The 22,837-nt window shown below is 41.2% G+C and overlaps 2 protein-coding genes across 2 annotated transcripts in view; both read left to right on the plus strand.

The window, feature by feature from the left end:
* Positions 1 to 549: 549 nt before the first annotated feature.
* NPM1 (nucleophosmin 1) lies at positions 550 to 13,030 on the plus strand (the record flags this gene model as incomplete). Its single annotated transcript, XM_085310359.1, has 10 exons — positions 550 to 636; positions 3,323 to 3,442; positions 4,210 to 4,303; positions 5,212 to 5,315; positions 6,041 to 6,102; positions 6,482 to 6,536; positions 7,934 to 8,023; positions 8,986 to 9,087; positions 11,616 to 11,690; positions 12,676 to 13,030. Coding segments are annotated over 10 exons (828 nt in total), but the record flags the coding sequence as incomplete, so codon positions are not given.
* Positions 13,031 to 13,236: 206 nt separating this feature from the next.
* FGF18 (fibroblast growth factor 18) overlaps positions 13,237 to 22,837 on the plus strand; it is an 87,813-nt gene continuing 78,212 nt past the window's right edge. The window contains exon 1 of the mRNA XM_085310357.1: positions 13,237 to 13,255. The gene's annotated coding sequence lies outside the window, so the exon portion shown is untranslated. The remainder of the gene's footprint in view (positions 13,256 to 22,837) is intronic.

Consider the following 22,837-nt stretch of genomic DNA (forward strand, 5'->3'; position numbering starts at 1 on the left):
CGGCCGCTGGCTTTTGTTCCCCTGCCTCGCTGCGCCTCCGCCGCCCGCCTCGGCCGCGCCACCGCTCGTTCCTAAGGACGCGGGCGCGCTGCGGGCGGCCGGCGCGGAGGCGGCGGGCGGCCTGAGCACATGGCAGCGCGGCGGGAGGTGGAGCACGTGGAGGGCGGCGGGGCGGRGGGTGCGCCTCGCCCGCGGCCGGCCCGAGGGGCGCCCGGCTCCGCCGCTCTCAGGAGATACCAAACCGCCGGCGGCTGCTCGGGCAGCGCGCAAGGCCGTGGAATTTTCAGGTTTCTTAGCGCATGGGCTTGAATGAAGTGTAATGGCTGACGCTTTGGGTAGGAACCGCGTGGTAGGCGGTGGRCCGGGGACTTCCCCGGTATTTTTCCCCTCCCTACGCGTTCCTGTTAAGTCTCCTTGTGCGCATAGAATGCAGTTAGTTTTTGACGCCAGTGTAGTGCCATAAAGAAGAGAACATAAAGCTCCAAAGCAACAAGTGGCTAACAAATCCTTGCTCCTGAATACAATAGTTTGCTTACAACTTTATGATTTTTTACAGGCTGTGAGCTTAAAGCAGACAAGGAATATCAGTTCAAGGTAGACGATGAAGAAAACGAACATCAGTTGTCTTTGAGAACGGCAAGTACTTTCTTTTTTAAGTTAAAAGTTTTAAATTTGTTTTTTTTATAGTACTGATATGCTACATTATGGGAAGCGAGCTTTTGTGATACTTCAGTTTATTCGCTAAAGAACTGTGCCTTCTGGCATTTCCAAGTGTTTTATGTCAATTTGTCCTTCTTAGGAACTGAACCATCCTATTTTACCTGGAAAATTCTCCATTGATACTTCATGGTTCATAGCAAGTGATACAAGGTTTAAAGAAAACTTCACCATAGTTACTAAAGGAAATAGAAGTAATATATCTTCTGTTATCTCTAAAGTAACAGTTTAAATGCTGCAGGAGCACAAGGGGGAGGGATGGATTTGTGTTATTCACAGGTAGGTGCAGACTGGGGAAACTTTATTTTGAAAACCTTTTCCCTGTGTTCCCAAGCATTGTATTTCTAATGCTCTTCTCCTAATAAGCAGCTAATACTGCATCTAAGTTGGGGGGGGGAAGCTTATGTTCTGATTCATTTTTTGTAATGTTGGCCTCTTTTTAAGGATGTTACAGGAAACATGATCTTTCATTCAGATACTTCATCTGRCAGCAGCTGCTCACTGAACAGGATATTTGTAGAAATCAAGATCTGTTCATTGAGTTTTAAATATGCCCTTAGTTCTTTCTGCTGTCCCAGCAAGAAAGGTGCTGCATTTCTGTGCTCTGGACTAAGCATGTGACTTCTGTTTTGTTTAGCACAAGCATAACATGACATAACGTCACAGGCAAGAGAGTTAAGTATTGTCATGTCTGTACTTCGGTCTAGGATTTATTTAAATATAGAGAGGTGCCTTGATGGTACTTTTAAATAAGTAACTTACAGAATTCTGGATAGCTTCCTACCAGGAATCCAGGATAATAATGGCAGTCCAAGTTAAAACTCAAAGTAATACGTACAGTTATGACATAAATTTAAATGTTATGGTATTTTGTGAACTATGTCCTTGCATTTTATAAAAAACACAGTGCAGGCTTTACARTGGCTACTTTGTACGTAATTACTGGCCTTTTAGAATTTCTCTTGAGGGAAGAGAAATGGATAGGGCAAGTTCATGTGGATTGTTCTCATATCTGCATGCTTGGAATGCACATGAAATGAACCACCGAATGATGCYTGAGGTATGTGGCTTTATCCAAAGTTCCTGGTTTTTGAGCTTTGGATCAAGATTAAGTGTGAAGCTAGTGAATACTGGGTGACCTGAATACTGGATGAATTCAGTGAATACTGAACCTGATAAAACTAGATGAATATGAATAAAGACACTAGCTGGCATATATCAGTTGAGATGCATGTGTGGCAGGGAGATGTAGAAAAGGATAAATGTGAAAGAGGAAGAGGATTGATGCATGTAGAGGTAGAAAGTGGCATATGAGGGTGTTCTTGAATTCCTGGTCTTAAACAATGACAGCTGCAAACAGAGGCGATGGTCTCCCAATTCATTATATATTTGTTGCTGATACGGTGTTCACTTTTGGTATAAAAGCACAGGAATGGATACTTGCTAGACATTGTACATTGGTTGTTAATAAATAAATAGAATGTATTGCTCAAGGTGTGATGTGAGTGACAGGAGTAAGTGGAGGGGAGGGGGTGAAGGGAAGTGCTATTAGATGGAATTCTTGTCCTGGTGCTAGTCCCAGGAGCTAGAGTATTGTTGCTGACCCATCTGAGAGAGAAGAGAAGCAATTCCGCTCTTAACTCTTTCACTTTGCAGTAACAAAACTTGCCAAGAGTAGGAAATCCTGTATCTTCTTTCACAGTGTACAGTTGGGTATGCCTTGTGCAGATCATTAAAGCTTGCCTAAAACACAACCCTTGGGCAGAAAATGGAAACTTGATAACTGCTGCTTTCTGCCTGAAGTGTAAGTTCTCACATGGAGAGGGGGAAGCTTTCCTTTCAGGCACCTTTGAAACTGGAACAGTTAACTTTGTTTATTTGTCTCTGGAATGGCTCGTACTTCTTGGTACTAGTTACTCTCTTCTTGGTCTTCAGCTCTCCTGTGTGACTCAGATGCTAGTGCTTTAGAGAACTGGAATTTCAGGCTTGCCTTGTGTCTGTCACTCACTTTCCTCCCTGCAGCTAGGGTTTTTGAATCTCAGGAAGTGCCTGACTTTCTGTCACTTAGCACAGAAGGCTCAGGCTTATGTTATGGCACTGAAAACTTAAATTACGTCACTGAACTTAGCAGCTGTAAGACTTCACTGCTCATTGGAGGTCAGTTCAAGTAAACAAGAAAGTTGTAGTGTAAGTGATCTATTGAAGCAATTGGCAGATGAAATGTGACAGGAAGGGGAAAGAGGTTATGATTCTGTAGTAGTGATGGCTGTTGCTTTCCTTCCTCTAGCCATGTATCTGTTTTGCTTCCCTTGGGGCAGCTCAGGTGCTGCTTGGAGTTGTCACTGACCCACTTCAATGCAATAAGCCGGTAGAAAAATGTYTACTTAATGTTTTGATCGAGTAGCGTACTGAAACATCTAAATCAAATCTATTAAATGCCAGTGTTATGGGAAAGGGGATATTGGCTTGAGGGGGGTTGTGGTTGAACCATTAGCAGCCAGAAATACAGACTTCCACCTAAAGAGGTGCAGAGTAGCGGGTGCATTGTAGAAGACTTCAGAAGATTTGAAAAGTGTTTCAGTGTGCTCTGTTGCTTACTTTACAGGTTACTTTGGGGGCTGGAGCCAAAGATGAATTACATGTTGTAGAAGCAGAAGCACTGGACTATGAAGGCAACCCTATTAAAGTAATACTGGCATCACTGAAGATGTCAGTGCAGCCTACGGTAAGGACATGTGCTTGAAAAAGTCTAGTATGAATTGGGTCTCATGTCAGGAAAAACATCAGAAAAGCTTGTGGTTGACTAAATTGTATTGAAACTGCAAGCCTGTCAATGTGTTCAAAGATGCATCGGTATTGGCATGGGTAACAGATGCAAGCAAGAGCTAGATGCAAACACATTTTTTGCACTTGGTCAACTTATTTTAGTGGTCATTGGAGATAATCTGGAACTTTGGTTCAGGTTATGCTTTTCTAGGAATGGTATGTATTAAAGATGTTATTTCTATGTATACAAATGTATGCATTTGCAAGCAGTTGCATCTGTGCAACTTACGTTACTTTCTTTGAGCCTGGTAGGAGAAAATCTAGTTGCATTTTCAGATTCCCCCAAAGTCTCAAGAGACTCAAAGATGACTGCCACCCTCTATTGAATTAAGGTCACTCTAGCATTCATTGCYGCTGCCAGGAATGTAATTAAAGAATTTCCTGTTTGACTCAATGGAGGTGAAAGGTAGAATGCATATTGTTCAAGATTCATTGCTCCTGGGATGCTTAGAAACCTAGTTGGTCTGGCATATTACAATAGGCCRTGAGAGTATAGTAGGCCACTGTTGTGGCTCTTTGATAAGCCAGAATGGTCTCATAAATGTTTCTGGAATATTCTGTTAGACTGAAGCTTGTTGTAATTGCATCAGCCCTTGGATCTTCAAATGTTGTTGCTGTGGTTTCATGTGAATGGATTGTTGAGCACACCTTGCTTTTTATCTTCAGGTTTCATTAGGTGGCTTTGAGATTACACCACCAGTGGTCTTGAGGTTGAAATGTGGTTCAGGGCCTGTTTATGTCAGTGGCCAGCATCTTGTAGGTATGTATTAATCTATTCAGTGTTTTTTCAAGTGTAAGTTCATTGTTTTGAAAAGTAAAACACCTTTTCAATGTCCTTAGAATAAATACACATATTACAGCAGGCGAAAGACTATTCGGCCTGCTTAAGGTGTCAGTATGGCAAGTCCCATACCAGTGTCTGAACCCTGTGGAGCACAACACTGAACTCACTACCTGTCAGTATGAACAGAACTTCTTAAATGATGTATCCAGTAACATAAGCAATGCTTTCTCTAATATTGGTCTTCTGAATAGCCTGTTGTGAGGAAAGAGATACCTGTAGGGCAAGGGAGTTCAGAGAAATGCTTGTATACTCTCTTGTCCTCCCWCCCCCCAACCTTTTTTTTAACAGGAAGAAGGGAACTTTGTCAGCTTTCTAACTTCTAGTTCTAATTTCTCTCCTTAAAAATGAGTGGTGATCTTCCCAGCTATGAGCTTTTCTAATTTCATCAGTTGGATTTTAAGAAGACTACTTTTGAAATACTTTTGGTTTTGTTCTAAAGGCTAAAGCCAGGACTAGATTCTTTATCTGTATGCAGAGTTGTTTTTAAGTAACTTTTTCTGTCTAGAGGTTCTTAAGCATGTCTCCTTTAAAACGGAGAACATTTGGTTCTTGTCTTTCCATGGCCTCTTTTCCGAGAGGGATATTGCAGGTACCATAGGGGATTGTTCATTGAGAGTGGATTTAAGTTTCATAGCATCTGCRTAAACTCAACTGGAAAACCACCTGACCTCAGTGGTTACATTGCTAATAGAAGGCAGTTCAGGGGATCCTTACCTTTTCAGCTCTGGATGATGCTCTTGTCTGTCCCTTTCTAATATCTTTACTAGTATCTTATTTTCACTTCTGTTAAATGAATTTTTGGTATGTTCTCTTCGTTTTACCAGCATTAGAGGAAGAACCAGAGTCAGATGATGAGGAAGATGATACAAAAATTGTGAACACTTCAACAAAGAGACCAGCGAGTGGAGGAGGAGCTAAAACACCACAGGTATACTACTTTTTTTTTTTTAATTGTCTGCATTTTTTTATATTGGTTTGGTATTAATGCTGCTTAGGAGTAAGCAGTTATATGGCTTGCAATGATTTAGATAAGAGGGGTACTGTGATAGAACAAAAGGTTCATTTGCTCAGAGCACTAAGTAGGCTGGGAGCTGTTGACTTAGTAGCTTTTGGTGGAGCCTAACTGTGGAGCACAGTACTTACTGATAACATGGGGTGGATCCCAGCTGGCTATTTTCAGGCTCATAATTTGGAAAATATTCTAATATTTGTGTACAATCAGACTAGTTAGGTTAGTGTCTCTTTAGTGTTAGCCCTAGCTGTAGAAGCAGATACATGTGGCTATTTTACACCGGGTGAAATCTTAGTATTGACAAACTTAGTTTTCTAGGCCTCTGTGTGTATACAGAGGTGGTATTATATCTTACCTGGCTTTGCTCTTCAGATTTGGCAAGCCGCAGTCACTTGTGTATTTTTCAGTGTTAACTGATGAAGTGTTAATTTGGCCTTCATTCAAAAGGCAGAAGAAATAAAATAAATAGGTTAATTTTACATAACAGTGGTGACCAGCAAGTTGGGTAATTTCTGATTTTAGCTGTATTTAAGAGAGACCATCTTGTATTTATACCASAAATTATTTTGGGTCAAGGTTAACAAAGGTTATCATTAACAAAATGATATTGACACTTATCAGCCTTGATTTCTTTTTACTAGAAAAAAGCAAAATTGTCAGAAGATGATGAKGAGGAGGATGACGATGAGGATGATGATGATGAGTATGTATTTTTTTTGATGGTGTTTTGAAATACCATTGCAGGGATAACTGTTTCAGAATATGAAATTGTGTATGACATAACTGGATATCATGCCAGAAAATTCCTTAGCTGCATAAGTGCAGAATTAGATCAAACTTAATGCTATACTGTAAGCTAAATCTTAACTTTAAAAAGAGTGTTTGCAGTAGTGAAGTAGAAGGGAACACATTTTACTACATTGCTAGTAATAAGGGGGATTTGACCTATAATTAGCTTGCTGTGCATTAAAAAACAGTTGGAAAGCTTGCTTACTTTAATAACAATTTTTATTGAAAGAGCAAGATAAATTTTTACTGAATAAGGTAATCTGGAGCTTTGAGTAATTACCTTTTAATTATAGGGATGAAGATGACTTGGATGAAGATGAGGAAGAAATCAAAACACCARTAAAGAAAGTAAGTGGCCTATATATTTAATCTTTGAACTTAGACGTTGTTGTGACACCCCTTCATTTGACCCGTGAAGATTTAAGTCTGTTTAATGAACTTGAAATGTAGTGTGAAGACAGTAGGTGCTCTTACTACCTGTAGCTTGATTTATCCAGGCAGGAGGAGTAAGGGCTAGTGCATCTAATGGTTTAGTTGCTCAAGAGTGGTCTTTTTAAGGTAAGACCTTTGGGTGGGTGGCAGTGGTGGTGAGGGGGACTGAGTTTTCAAAAGATACAAATTTAAGTTTGAACTCCKGAGTTTACTGCAGTGCAGAAACTAGTTGAAGTCTCCTGCTCTTTGTGCAGTGGAGTTTTTTAATGATGGGCTGGATATCTTGTGTAAAGGAGACAGTAATTGGGCAGATGATTCTGTATTAATGATTAAAGCACTGCTGTTGGAATCTGAATGGGATGTTTTTGATTTTAGCTTAGTTGATAAAAAGGGAATTGTAATAGGACATTAAAACGCTTAAGTGTGTGTATATGCATTAAGAACATACTTCAGAACAAAATGTGGGGGTGGGTTGGTGGTCCTTTACTACCAGGAATCTGCATGTGCAATAGACAAACAGATGTGGTTCACATGTTTGGATATTGGACAGTAAACAAAATCCTTTTCTGATAAGTAAATGTTGATTGTGCTTTCCTTGTTTGTGAATCTTTACTGTTTTAGTGATGTAGCTTTCAATGAAAGACTTTGAGAGAGTCTTTTGGAAATGGTTTGCTTCAGGCAGCCAGTATGAAATTACATGAGGCCTTGAGTGCCAYCTGGTGGTAAAATAAACTAAGACTGCTTGGCAACTGCAGAGATAAAGGAGGTTGTGACTTACCTCAAACTTGGTTACATTGGCTTCAATTTATGTATCTGCTGTCTGGAAATGAACACTTAATGTACTCCACTAAAGGCTGTTCTGTCCTGATGCATTTCTGTAGGTCAAAGTGCACAACAATTTTAAGACCTATTGGAGAAATGAATGCCAGCTGCAGATCTCTTAGCATGTATTCAGATGTTGTGTGGTTGAATGTAATACTCCGTTAATTAATGTAGGAATGTAAGTTTCCAATTCTCGAATATGTGTATGGCATTGTCTGTTTGCCAGACAATACTTCTGCAGGAAATGCTAAGAGGAAGTAAAGGTTATGATATTTCAAATATCTAGGACTGAATTAGATCTTGAAGTGGCAGTGCCAGCTAGAATTAAGTCATTTAAGTACTTGTAACATACTTTTTTGATTAAACAGACACAGTGCTTTGTTCCAGGTTAAATAATACATATTTGTCACCAGGTCTTCAGTACTGTGATAATGAACTTAATTGTTAACAGTTTATTTTATGGCAAATGAACTTAAGTGCTTTATTTTCAGCCTGCCCGTGAATCTTCAGGGAAAAATATGCAGAAAGCAAAGCAAAATGGAAAAGACTCCAAGCCGTCCACACCAGCATCTAAATCAAAAGTGAGTGAATGCAAATGAGTAAAGCTAGTATTAATTCCTGTGTGGAATATCTTGCATAATGGTTAGTGCATTATTTAAAGTTACTGTTAAGTTAGTTTCTGAATACGAGTAGAAAACATGATTAGAATAATGCCATGTCATTGCTTAATGTTCTCCTGTGATAGTCTTTGGTAATCCTGTATTAAATGTTGGCTATTATGTAGTTACATATGATTATATTAGCTGTGCTGTCCCTGCTGATCATTAGTGATGCTGCTGTTTAAACTGCTGGTCTTCATATTTTTTGCATAGTTGCTGGGACAAGAGGATGTTGATAAAACTCTGTAGTATGACAGACTGCCACTGATGAGGGAGCCTGATCCTTCCTTCTGGTTGTTGCCAGCTACCTGCCTTATCCCAGCACTGCTAGTTTTGTGCCATTACAATGATGCAGATGAGAAAACTAATCTGAGAATTTATTTTTTCATATTGAACCTTTGTGTTGGGTCAAGCTTCCTTGTGCAGCTTTCACGCGTAGAAGGRAGGTTGCATGCAGAAATTAGTGTGGAATGGATGGGAGGATAGAACCTCAAAAGCAGTGTGGATTTGTCTTAGCATGGTTTGCCTAACATGGCTGCAGCTGTGGAAGACTAAACGGTTTTGTTTGTTATTTTCAGTTTGGGAAAGAGCTAGGTAAACATCTGCCCAGGAACATAAGATACTCGCTATACTAAGCGTAGTTACTAATTCCAAACTTAAATATTTGTATTCTTGACCATATCTTTTGTAAGGACTGTGTTGGGAGCACAACTTAAACTTTTACGAATTTGAAAAGTATCTGATGTATCTGTATGATAGCTTGTTCCTGTATTAGCTACAAATTCCACCAGGTTTTAGGTTTCTTGTTTCTAGAAAACTTGATCTTGCATACTAAGCAGCTTTATGTGTATGGAAGTTTCTAACAAAATGTGTAATTGTTTCAGACTCCAGATTCCAAGAAGGAAAAATCTTTAACTCCAAAAACACCAAAAGTCCCTCTGTCATTAGAGGAGATTAAAGCAAAAATGCAGGCCTCCGTAGATAAGGTGAGGTTTTTTTGGAACTTAAGTTTGGTCAATTTTGATATTTTTTACTTTGCAGCTCGGAGGTGTTGGGTGTTACTAAGAAATAGTTGTGCCACTGCTGTCCTGTTAACACTGTATCATCAGTGGGAGCTTCTATGCTGATGTTTCTGGGTGTATGTGGCCTTCAAGTTGCACACACTTTCCCATGAACTTCCTTTACTAATTTAAATTTTTTAAGCTGTTTAAAAACAGCAAAACCAGCAACCTTGGGTATAGTGTTATATTCTGGAGGTGTCTTAACTGGTGTATACACTTTATTTTTGGCAACTAGATTAACCAGAGTTCTTTCCATGCCTGGACTTGATTGGTCTAAAAGGAGTATGCATCTTTGGAAGCTTGTAAGGCTCTGTTATTTCCAGAAGGGGGAGATAAGTGCTTGTAATATCCATCCATGAATCAGTGAAGTCCTAAAAGCTGTTACTTTCTGSATTGGAGATGGGGATTTGAGGTTAATTCAGTCTCCCTTCAATGGATGTTCCATCTTTTGAAGGTCAAATAATGACCTTTTGGCTTTTGAGTGTTGTCAGCTTTAACTGGCATTTCAAGATTAGGTATTGTTCTCCTTAGATACTGCTTAAGTGTCAAAACATTTTTCAGTAAAAATGCTCTCTGTATGGGCTGGTTGGCAGTAGAGTATAGAGGCAGTAGTAATTCTTACTGCATTAGCCCTGTTTAGATAGATGTTTAACTAGGGGTGCAGTTCAGTAGAGGCGCACATGTAGCACAGATCAGCCGGTAATGAGGAGCTGACATGGCTACATGCATTTTTGAGTTTTTTATTTATTCAAGCTGTGCTTTGTAGATCAGATGCCTCCTGGTGATTAAGAGAAATTTTGGTTACTGGATCAGATTCTCTGTTGAAGATTTATTTTTGGATAGATGGAAAGTCTGTGTTGATGGCAGTTTTATGAGGAGCTCTGGGTTTTTGAATTCACCCTCAGGTGGCCCTTACACTGGCAATTAGTCACCAAAAGAATTGGGATTGTCTTGTGCTTTGTTTCTTAATATTTCAAGACAATTCTGTCCTATGAAGGCAAAATATGGCAGAATGGCTCAAGGGATACATAGTGGATCTGTGGTATATACTTCATCAGAATCAAATTGCGTATCCCTAAATAAATTGWGAACCTGACAGTGATGGAGGGTATCATTCTACTAGGTCAAACTAACCCCTTGGAACAAGTGGATGCTCGGAATGGTTTTGCATGACTCATACAGGAGCAAAGATTAGTGCTGCCTCTGCATTGTAAGCGAAAGTGGCTTAGTTATTCACGGTAGGCAGAGATGTCCCTGTAGAGGGAATAAAGCAGCATACAAACTGGATAATAAGAACTGGCAAATGGCCAGTCTTAGGATATGCTTTCTGGTTGCTGGAAACTTTTTATTGGGAAATGCTGTATAAGCACAAATATGTAGAAGCAGTAGCAGACAGCTTAATTCATTGTTTTGCAGATAGTGCTAGACTTTATCTTGGTAAGGCAAAATAGTTGTGCATTGCCATATACAGTAGCTCTTTGAGCTGACAGCCTGCAAGTTAAAAATTGCTTGTGTGAACTGCCAGAGAAGGTATGATAATATTAAAATGGAACTCCTATATTATGTAGTAAACTTCAGTTGGTATCTACAAGCTAATGGAAAAGCATCAGTACTTGTCAGATTCCAGGAATAAGACATTGTCAAAATCCAAGCTTTCTTGGTTGTTGTGTACTTTTGGTTTCAGATATTCTTGATGTGTTTTTGTATTCCATGGATGTAAGTCCCTTCTGTAATGTGCTGAAAAGTAGCAAAGTGTTTTATAATTATAGGCTAGATAATTAAACTGATATAACTGAAAAATAAAAATTTCTCATGTGATATGTGAAAGTTAATATTTCCTAAGGCTATTCATATTATTTTGACTGGAAAAGGGGAGACATGCAAGAGTAACCTTGATTCATGAGTTACAGAATCTGCTTTGTGCACTTTGAGTATCTGGAAAGACGTTCTCAGGTATATGTGTACATGTGTGGAATGAATTTATAGAACTGATGTACCAAAATGAGCCTTAGAATAGGGGGACCATGAGTGGAAGAGGGGGTTAAAGTTTTTCTTCAGAGAGCTGAAGCAGAAAACCTCATTTGCAGTCAACATACATATGCTATTCAGTTAAATTAGCACTATTTCATATTTATGGCTTTCCTACCATRCTGTGTAGCTTCAGACGTGCTCGTCGTTCAGAGACAGGTTAAGTGATAAATGCTTCCTATTGTGTCTTTGAGCATGAGCAGAGTTACTTGTAAAGCGATTTCAGTGTGTAGGCCCTCACTGGTGTTGTAAATATCTGCATACTATAGTGAAAGGTGTTTAAAATGGTTTGATAGTGGACTGGATGTTGCAAGGTGAGTCCAGTAAAATTCCACTTGTGTAGCAAAGTATTTAAGCTTTATGAGTTATTTTATTGGAGTCATTTAATGGCCTGCATACACTAAAGTTTGCTTTTTTCAAAATAGGGTTCTTCCCTTCCTAAGCTGGAACCCAAATTTGCCAACTATGTTAAGAATTGTTTCAGGACGGAGGACCAGAAGGTAACTGAATTTATTGGATCTTGATAAAATCGAAAAAATGCTTATAACCTAATGCAGAGATTCTTTTCCCCTTCTTAATCTTTATAAGCTTTAGACTGTTTCAAGGGGTTACAAACCATGAACAATACTTCAAATCAAATAAATGGGAACAGTTTTAAGGGTTTAGTTGGCGAAGATGAGAAAGCTAATATTTTATTACATTTTTCCAGCTTTTATATGGTTGGTAAATTATCTCTTGCTTACTAAACCCACAGAATTTTCCTTTTGGCACCATATTGGCTAAGGAAATGAGCTGTGGTTTTCCTTGCTGCTGAATTTGGCCACCTAGGCTAGTCTGCTGTTCAGCCTTCTTTTGTTGGGGAGGGTGTCTGGGAGGGGGAGCTGTTCTGCGATTGAAATTATGGCTTTCTTGCTGCTTTTTCTCCCAAAGTCAACTGAACTCTTGTAAGAGGGCAAGCCAAAAGGTGGTATCGGGAAGCAAGTTTCTGAATTAGTTATTACTCAACATATACTCGGTTAAAATATGTCTTAGATTTCCCTATCAAAATTCCTCTTAAGTTAAAACTTTCTTCCAGTGACAGAATTCCTTATACTTTCCTGCTTCCTTCAGTGGTTCAGAGTAAACTTGTCTGATAGACAAATTGATAGGTTCTTGAAAGAATGTTTAAAAGCAGCTAGCCTCAGCTACTGGAGTTGATCTGACATTAGCCAGGGTAGGCAGAGTTCAGCCAATATTTGCCTAGCTGGTCCACACCCATCCTCTCACTTACCTTCACTGAATTCTTACTATTTCTTATTCACTTACTGTGAATAACAGTCGTCTTAACAGAAGGACCTAACGTTGCTTTCAACTTATTTTCTCTGAAAAAGAATGCATTTTTTATTGTAACTTAATGTCAATATTTTGTGGAGTAAATGGAGATAGTAAATGGAAAATATTTAGAAAACTAGATTTCAAATTCTAACTTTTTGTGTACACTTCCAGGTCATTCAAGCTCTCTGGCAGTGGAGACAGACTCTGTAAGAAAAGAAAACATTTTAAACAGGTCATTAAAATCTGCAGTCTTAYTTCTGTAACCATTATTTGGCTGTCCTTTTTACAAATGCTGAAAGAGCTTTCCCTACAGTGTCTGATAAATGTCATCCAGATTACCTTGCCAAGAATGTGTTGTCCAAAATGCCTGTTTAGTTTTTAAAGACGGGACTCCACCCTCAGCTTCATTTTAAGTATGTATGGAATGTTTTGATAAGGCATGGTGGTGGTGGTGGTCAGACAAATGGAAATGGTGGGGAGACTAAATGTACGTGGAAAAAATAAAATTTAGTATTTTAATAAAGTACTATCGTTTCTTTTTTATGGGTTGGGGTAGACTGCATACTGGATACTGAAGATAACAGGGCTTGAAAGTCCTTCTGGAACTACTGCTAAGTATTTCGGCTACTTCTCTTTACCAAGTATGCATTAGATAAAGTCTCATTTATGTTGTCAGCTTTAAAGACAACTTTCCTCCAATTACATGAGCTTAACAGCTACTGAACAGATGGTTTGGTGAGAAGACTAAGTGGTAAGCTGGGCTGTGTTCTTGTCTGRAAGTGACCACTAATTGTATAATTGCCTAAAACAGCCTTTCCTGCTTCTCAGTTTCTGACCCTGCTGGATTGCACTTAGTTTATGGCTTCTCTCTAACAATTGACTCTAGGGCTTGTGACTCCACTTGTAAAATGTAATACTTCAGATTTGGGAAATACTGGCTGTGCTGTTCCTGTAAAGGGCTAAACTTTGAGGTTGTCTCACTTAATGAATCTTGTCAGGTTTTGTGGAGAAAAGTGTTAAGCTCCTTGAATGCTGTAGGGTGTGTCTAGAGTGCTCTTAGGCTGAGGGAGATCAATGCTCCTGGATACAGTACTGGGAATGGTGGGAGGCCAGTCTCCAGTCCTTCAGGATTGCAAATCCCAAAAGCTCAAGCAGGTAGGTAGTGTGTATCAGTTCTTCAGATGATGTTCAGAAATGCTCCAGATAATTGTTGTCCATGTGCAACTTAATCCTGCTGTTCACAAATGTGGGCAAAGCATGTGAGAAACAGAAGCTTCTTTGGGGAGATAATTCTGTGGAATTTTTTTCTGAAACCCATAGTGGATATTTTTATTGCCTACAAAGGACATTAAAAGGCTGAGTTAAAATGATCTGGACCATTCTCAGTTCTATAAGGTGGCATTTGCCAGTGTGTAAGGGCATTTTCATGCTGAAAGGAGGAACACGTGAATGACATACCTGACAATGAACTTTACCTTAAAAAGCTCTTGCTTAAATGCTGTAGCACTTCAAATGTTTGAATGCTATAGAACGAATAGTAACTATGCAGTCGTGGTATGAAGGCAGTAATACAAAGCATTTAAACAGTAGTGCAGTAACTATTGTTCTGTGAAACCCTGATGTAGCCTTCAGTACAGAGTTCAAAATTAATGCAGCTGACTTCCACTTTTCACATCAGAAAATGTTRTGGGGGAATTGAATGACATTGGAGCAAGTTTTAGAGGTTTTTGGTTTTTTACCCCCTGAAGGGGTCTCATCAGTAGARTCCTACAGTGGTTTAGTGGATAAAAGTTGCTCTTCCTGCTCTTCATGGTTGCATGCACGGTGCATTACAGAAGTCTTTGTGGCACTAGCCTTGCAGTAAGCAAGCCGAGTTGTGGCTATTTACTGGTTGTTCTTTTGCAAGTTGTTTTAGAAGCAGAATGTAACTTGGTTAYTGAAACAACATGTTTTTAGGGTTTCCTGTTGTAAAAACCTTGACTCTTAAGATTCCAAGTGTGATGGAAACCAGTACAACTCTGCAGAAGCAAACTTTTCTTTTGGGAAAACAAAAAGTTGCGCATTGTAAAGAAGCAAAATACAGCCTAAGTCTAGTGTCAAAAGATTAATTTAAACTTGACTATAATTGCAGTATGTGAAATGGCAGAGTATGAGGGTTTGAAATGCCTATTTTGGTGGGGTTAGGTCAATAGATGATGTCATACGCACAAGTGAGAGCAACTTTCCCTAGTGAAATAGAGCTAATAGCACAGACAGGCTCATTTAAGCAAAATTGCCCTCAATTTTGGCCGAAACATGTGAAAATTGTACAGTAATTTCAGTAAGAGGCTATCCAGCCAATAAAATATTCAGGGTATTAAACTTTTAAGAGAAGCTGGGAAATCATCTGTCTATAGGCCACTGACTGAACCAGGTCTGTGGGGCACAGCCAGGCTTGACACAAGGATTGGAGGTGGAAGGCAGCCTGTATGGGCAATTCTAATGGAAAAAATGTATTCCTATGCTATAAGAGGTACAGCGAAATGTCAAAGCTTCATCAGGCTCCCATTGAGTGTCATGAGGCATCTTTGTGGCATCTGCATCGTGGCATAAAGGTGATAACTGTTCTATTTAGCTTGCTTCCTCTGTTTCCTGCCTATTTATGTTCTTGCAGTGTTAGCTGTGAAAAGCAGTTAGTGTGGCTATCTGCTATACTGTTCTGTGTCTGGCTCATTGCTGCATGGCAGTCTGCCCTGTCCCTCCCCAAACTATCATACCTCACCCATTTCTGCCAGTCATGTCTCCAAACACTTCGCTTGGTCTGGCCATCTCATGACTCCTGTGGGGCTGTGAGCCTGTGCAGTGGTATTCTCTAGGATATTTGCATGTGGCTGCCAGGTCTTTCACTTTATAGACTTCATCACAGAGTTTAAGTCATTGGCACAGAAGAGGCTGAATTCGTAACAAAATCTGTTGGAGCTCGTATGTGAAGGTACCTGCTGAAGGTACCAAATACCTGATGTGGGTTATTGAAGTACTGTTTTTGGCTTTCCAGAACAGCTCCCTCAAGTAAGTTTCTGTGGTACTAATAATGACGTAATTGCAACAACTGTTGTTTTGATAGTCCTCAGTAATGAGTGCAACTATTGCTGTCTTCTCAGTCCATGGTGAGAGTGTGTAGGTACAGGCATGGTAGKGGAGCATTAATGCAAATACAGGCTTTCTCTCTACCTCAGGCAAACTCCTCACCTTCCCTTTATGGAGTACTGAAATCTCTCTCTCCAGGCAGCTATCCCATGACCTYTCCTGTGTTTTTTCACCCTGCTCCCCTCTGTGTTGCAGGACCCTTCTGTTCCTTCCTTTTCTCCATGCTTTCCTGCAAGTGTTTCATTCTTTAAGGTGAATTTTTTTTTTTGAAGCCCCTGTGAACAAGCAGACATTTGGGAATGTTGCGTTGTTCAGGACAGACAAAAGGGTGGACAGCTGAGCAAGGCTGCCTGTACCAGTACCGAAGCCCATGTAGGGAAAGGTGGAGCTGCAYTGCTCTCTGCCATGGGGCATTGGCTGCAGCTACAGCTGCCCCTATAGGTCTATTTTGTCTCTGGGTTCTGGATGTCTGAAATCAGAGAAGATAATACAAGGATACTGTTTTTTTTTTTTGGACCTAGGGGATCTTTATCTTACCTTGTTTCTTGTGCTGCTTCAAGGACAAAGTGCTTGCAGCTACTGTGGTCTGTTTTATTTGAGATCCTATTTGGTGCTTTTGGAAAAGGAGTTGCTTTGCCGAAATGAAGCATGGTTCTCTCAAACCGAAGAACTCCTATGCTGCAAAAGGGGTTGGGCTCTTCTCTGCTTTCTTGGTGCTCAACTATTGTTCCAGTCTTTGGAGAGGAACAGCTCCTTGAGAGTAGCTTGCAGTGGGTGGAAGGGAGTGTGTGTGGGCTGAGGTAATGGAAAACAAGGCCAGGATGGGTGGTGCTTCTGGGCTTCTTGCCACCCAGACAGCCCCTCAGGGCCTAAGTTMATGCTGGAACATGCTTTCTATCCTCCCCTCAAAATTTTACCCAGATACCTCAGGCTATGTCCTGTCTCCTTCCAGTGTGCCATTACTGAGTAGCAGCCAAACTCTTCCCAACTCTTCTTGCCCTCTCGCCCTGTGGAATGAGCAGATAGATCSTTATTCCTCTTGCTGTTTCCTCAAAGGGGAGCTAAAGATGACAACCCACTTGGGAAATGTCATATATAAATCGCAAATAAATCAAGCGGTTTTGGAGCTAAGCGTTAGATGCAGTCTGTTTATTTCCTTAGTTTTGTCTAATGGGCAGCAGGTCCTGATAAGCAGCTGTGAGCCCAATTGAGCGTGCTGAGGGAGGATTGGAGGTTTTGCGATCTGGTATTTGTTAAGAACTGCTTTGTGTGAACATTGACTCTCATGATCTGATTGAAAGAAGAGAGCTGAGCTTCCATGATTTGACACAGGAGTACCGGTGACTTGAGGTATCTGTAGGGGGTTCATATTTCTTTCTCAGGTAGTAGCGGGGACTTTTTTTTTTTAATCAAACTAACTCCATTTACACTTTTAGGATCAATTCCATTTTGGAGGTCCCTTCCATTGGACTGGATCTTCAGTGGGTGCCTCATATGCAACTGTCTCTTAAAAGAGTGTTTTAAAACTATGTTTTATTTGGACTAAAGTCAATCAAAAAAGTAAGTGTTAATTAAGATGTTATAGAATTCTGTGGCAGAAACTGCTTCTAATTGCGTATGTGGGCTGTGATCGGTTGAAATGGTGTGATTTGCCGTGTATGTACTTGTTCTGCATCTTAGTTTCTTCAGAAACTGTCCCTGGAAAGGAATCCTGGGAGAAAACAGAAGGAGCATGAACAGTGACCGAAAAGTAACGAGGATAAGTGTCAAAATTGAGAACAGGAAGACCGGAGACACTGAGGGGGATGGTCAGCAGAGGATTCTTAAGAGAAAATGAGTTCTTCTAGAATGAGGATGTAAATTTTCATAGTTGTTTTGAGATTAAGCTTGTGTTTAACTGTTTTCCTCCCCCCTGACCCCCCCCCCCCCCCGTGAAGAGTAACTGCAGGGAGAGTGGAAGGCATTTTTGTAGCGTGTAGAGGTACTTGGCATCTTGCTGCAGAAGCCACCTTTATCTATGCCTTACTCCCAACTTCTTTTCCACTACTCCTTCCTTACCTTTGTCCCAAGGCTTGCAGTTGTGATATTTTCCCAAGGATATCTTTGCTGAGCAAACCCCTAGTAATGCAAATAATAGTATATTGAGGCAGTGATAGTATGTATCACACTGGCATTGCTTTAACTGAGTGTCACCTCCCCATGTACATGCAGATTTGGAAGCAAGCTGTATGCAGAATGTTCTTGGTAGGACAAACTGTTAACAGAATTTCTCTCCTTATACCTCAACTGTGCATCTGAAAATGGAGGAGCAGAGCAATTGCGTGTTTGTGCATCCTGGGACACAGGAAGACAGTGGTGCCCATTCAGTTCCTTTGCTTTTTAAAGTAAGTGGTGCTCTAAGAAGAACCCAGGGTGATAGAGGGACGTACTGACAGTAGACAGATGTGTCCGAAAAGAATGGTCATAACTAAAAGAGGAAGAGAAACGTGGACTGATTCTTCAGGTATTCCTTGTATGCAATTCTGGGGGTGGCAGAAGGGGGTTTAGTTAAAAGCTATTTCCATGTGGAAAACTTGAAGGAAATGCTTAAAAGATGGATGAGGGAGAGTTAAGGGACAGGGAAATGGGTTCTGAATGCTAGAGGTGACCTTAGTACTAAATGAGAAGCTTTACTTTATTAGTCATTTACTTGTCTGCTGTCTCATAAATCTGTTGGAGAGATGCACCACTTAGAAAATTAAATGCAGCCTAAGAAAAAAAGAAGTTGGTAACCTCAGTAAGTGCCCTAGAGTGTTATTAGGTTCCCTTAAAGCCAGCCCGCATGGTGTCATAGAGAGTGATATGTAAAAGGAATAGCAAAGATCTGTATTGATGACCAGAGGGTGGATATGTAATACCTTGCCTGGGTCCAGTACAGCCAAGGCTACACAACTTCTGGAGCAACCTTGTGCATTTCTCTTGTCAAAATAATTTATTGGTGTTGCTGAAAAAAATGATTTTTTTTTTACTAGTGTAAATTTGTCAGTATGTGGAATAGAGTTGGCCTATTAGCTTCTTGCCAGTGGAGCAGCTAAGGGCAGTAACATGTCATGGGATCACAGTGATGAAGATAAAAGAAGGGGATTGAGCCTTTGCAATCTCCATGGGCCATTTAAGGACAGGGAGGTTAGTGGGTCTTGGGGTTTTTTAGGGTCACAAGCTAGGAGAGATGTTTCTGCTTGTTCCCTCTTGCTTTGTGAATCTAGACAGTCCTTTCCAACTCATTCCTCCTCAGTTACACATCTTGTCATAGCCTTCTTGCTAACTTGGTTCATCACTATTCCTCAAGCTGCTTCTGCCTTGCTTGTTCTGATCCTTCTCTTTCCACCTACTTCCTCCTCCAATCTGTTCTCAGCAGTGCTGTCTTTCCCTGATCAGTTGTGTGCTCTCAATATTCAGATAACGTTTGAACACTGTTGCAAGCTCTAGGCTCTTCCATCCAGTCCTTATTTGACCTTTTTGCTGCTGCTCATGCACCCTCTGTTTCTTCCTTCCTTTCCTCCAACCCAGTGATTTGCAGGCTCCTTGCTCAAGTGATCGTAGCTAATGTCTTGCCAGATGATCAAGCCTCTGCCCTGCTCTCCCCCTCTTGACCTTTCTCCTTGACTCCTAGATCTGCATATTTGTCTCAAAGCCACCAGACTTGCTCCAAGATCTTATTCAGTTATGCTCAGGCTGGGGGCAGTGACCAGGTGCTGAGGGGTCCAAGATGTCACCAGTTGCTCAGTGCCTGCAGCTCTATTGTGTCTCAAGCCTAAGCTGCTGCTGAGATACTCGGTGCTTTGCACTGGCACCTGGAAGCTGCTGCAGTGATGTGCTTTGGCACGCAGCCTCCACCGTGAAGTCCTGCGCACTTAATAGTGTGACTGAAGGCCCCACAGGGTAGGTGGTGTGAAGCCCACAGCAGCTGAATGTGGAGGGACCAATCCTCCCAGAAAGAATGAGGCTCCTCGTGCAGGGCTTGAGATGGTGACTTGCTGGAGACAGCTTAATTCAGGAGACTTCAATTAAAGAGGTTTATGTTTAAGAGCTGTCGAGCTGAAAAGCTCCGAGTTAAGGAAATATTAAGTTTTGAAGCTTAACAGCTTGGAATTTTTTTAAAGAAAAATGAAACCATGGAGGAATATAAATCCAAGAAGCCAAGCCCTAGGATTTAATGCACTGTGAAAGGCAGGGAAGTGGAATTTCTCACTGGTTTGTGTAGGGTTGCCTGCAGAAGTTGTCTATTCTTGCTTTCCTTCAGAAGCATTCAAGACAGCCACTGTGCTTTCCTAGATAAGCTCTGATGCTCCTTCTGGGCCATGCTGCCAAGCAAACCCCGTGGGCCTCCTTCCCAAGGTGCTTCCATGAGACTTACAGGGCTGCTGAGATGGAAGGACATGGGGAAGGGGGATTTACTGGTGGAAGGGCTTTGTACAGCTGATGTCAGCTGCCCCGGGGAATGACATATTTTGTATCTCCTTTGCTTGAGATAGCCATCATTTTCAGTGCTTTCCTTTTTTTTTCCCCCTCCTCCATTGATAAAGCACTGAGATTTATTTAATGAGTGTATTGGAAGTTTCAAAGGAATTGGAGGGTTCAGTTCCCAAATCCTATTGAAATCCAGGAGGTGTTTCAGTGGAAAAAAAATCTTCGAAAGCACTGGCTGCTGAATAAGAGGCTTTATTTTTTTATTTATCTTTAAGTAATTATATACTTCAGAGTAAAGGCTTGTAACATGCTGGGTTCTCCCTTTGGATGGATGCGAGATGCGTGTATGGTGTATAGTTTGAAGAAACACCATTGTTGTGTTAATTCCCAAGAAAGTCAGAAAGGGCATTTGGATCCAGCAGAACCAAACCTTCCTCTTTCTGGAGCTGGGATTTGTGTGCTGGCAGCACTGGGCACGCTGATGGCCACTTTGGCTTTTTCCTGGTGTTGTCTGTCCTCCCAAGCCCTCTAGAACTTGAAGTTCTCTGCATCATGCTGTCTGAGCTCCATTTCCCATGACATGCTGCAGAAGGCTGTCCAAGCTGTTTATTTTATGTTGTTCCATTATTTTATTTTACGTTTATTTAACATGCATGATGTGCTTTTTAAATCTTCATTCTCCAAAGCAGGAGTTACTAGTGACCCAAAAGATCTATACAGTTCACTGCAGTGAAAAGTCCTGCGCTGCTTGCATGTGAAGCTGTTGTTGACTATCAAGGGAAAAGGACCACAGACCATCCTCCGCAGCTATTGTCTCCTTAATGCTGAAGGATGGATGTATTTTCTCTTCCATACGGAGATCTTCATCTCTTTTCATCTGAGTTTCCAAGCAGCTTGTAAATGACAAAATCATTTTCCCTAGAAAGATAGGGTCATGCCACAGTTGTGTCCTAATAGTGCAAGGTGTTGGGTCCCTTGAATGAGACCCTAAACCAACCAGAATCCTGTATTACTAGATGCAGTTTCATGGAAGATTGCCAGCAGAAACAAAGTAACTTATTTCATGGGTTGTGGCCTAGGCCAACAACACACCTTCCTTGCAGAAAACTGTTACTGATGTACTAAAACCAGCAGAAAATCTACACAAAGCTGAGAATCTTTGCACACCAGATGTTGATCTCATCTCTGCTCTGGTTTTAAACAGCTTTAAGTACAGCTGCCTGTGTTTCATTGCATAGCGCGTGCACGGACAGTATGCCAGTTAAAATCAGAGATGTCGCTAAGGTGAACGTGGAGGATCCTATGCAGGTGCCCAGCAGGATCAAAGATCTTCGCTGTGCTTTGGTGGCAGGGAGCCAGTGCAAGCAAAAGGGTTGTGCAGGCAAATATCCTCCCACCACAAATGCATGCAGCCTTATGCAAAAGTTAACCGATGTGTGTGTCAGCTGTGGAGCTGGGGCAAAGTATTTTTCTAGGGCACATGTTCAGTAACRTTGCACTCTTCTCTCTGGTTATCCGAGCGCCTATTTTAAAATGATGTATAAGAATCTTCAAAGCTTTTTTATCAGATCTTGTTGCTGCTGGCTGATGTGTTCAAAATCTTGGTGCTCTAGGAAATGCAAGTAAAAATCTGGGCAGAAGGGAGTATGATGTGCCAGGAACAGCAAGAGCGTTCAGGCTCACAGGCCAGAGATGGGTGTTTATGTGCATGAGCTGCCTCCTCCACAGAGGCATTCAGCATCTGCCCTGCACCTGCAAAGCCCGAGTACCCACCGGCACCAATGGACCACATGAGTGTGGGCCRAGATTTTTGTGTTTTCCTAGGGCATGTGTACTTGCTCTCCCATCTGGATGCTTTGGTGTTCAATAACAACTRGTTTGCTGGCCAGCTCTTTGTCGGCCACTGGCCTTGGTACAATTCCACTGCGGAGGAGTTCAAACTAACCCAAACCGCATGTCTTTGTTCCTCCATGTGGTGCACGGTCCTGGGAAGAAATTTCAGCAAGCTAGAACTTAAAATCAGTCCTGGGTTAACCGATAAATGGGGCTTCCCTTCTTATTTTGGCATGTAGTGAAACGGGGGAACTCCAGAGGCCCAGCATTCGACTCCTAGGATGCAGAGCCATGTAGCTACTCTGTCTCCTGCATCGCGAGCGTGGAAGTGAAGGCTGTGTGCTTTGTGCTTCCAAAGCTCCACAGCTGTAGCCCAGAGCTTTGTGTCTGGCTGAATTTGAATCCTGTTTGCTCTTCACTRTACTTCTGCAAGGTTGTGACCAGATGTCACCATGCAGAGGCTGAAGTCTTCTTCTGCCTGTTGATTCAGAGCTGTTTTGCAATAGCTGCTCTGCCAAATGGAAGGGGTTGCAAAGCATCCTCTCTGACTAGCCTACCTGGCAAAAGTGTTTCTAAAATCCCTTATGGGATGATACTGCCTTTTTGTGCAAAAACTGCACAAAGCTAGGGAATGTGCCATGTTGCTTCTAAAAACTACGTGTTTCTTTAACTGTGGATTAACTGTTTCTTTAACTGGTGGATTTCAGTTGTAAAAATCCTCCTCAGAAACAAGTTAACTTTTCAACAAGAATTACTTGTGGAAGTGATCTGAGGCCAGAGAGTCACAATATGATGGGAACAAAGCATGCACAAATTCACCAGTACGCAGCAGGTTTGAGATGCGTAGCTAATCCCTAGCTTTGTAAAACAGGAGCCCAGGCTTTTTCTCTCCCTTCAAGCCTGGGATGTAAGGGAGCRGAGGGCT

Source organism: Rhea americana, unplaced genomic scaffold (assembly GCF_003343005.1).
Source record: "Rhea americana isolate MKP2758 unplaced genomic scaffold, rheAme1 scaffold_318, whole genome shotgun sequence".
Classification (NCBI taxonomy): domain Eukaryota; kingdom Metazoa; phylum Chordata; class Aves; order Rheiformes; family Rheidae; genus Rhea; species Rhea americana.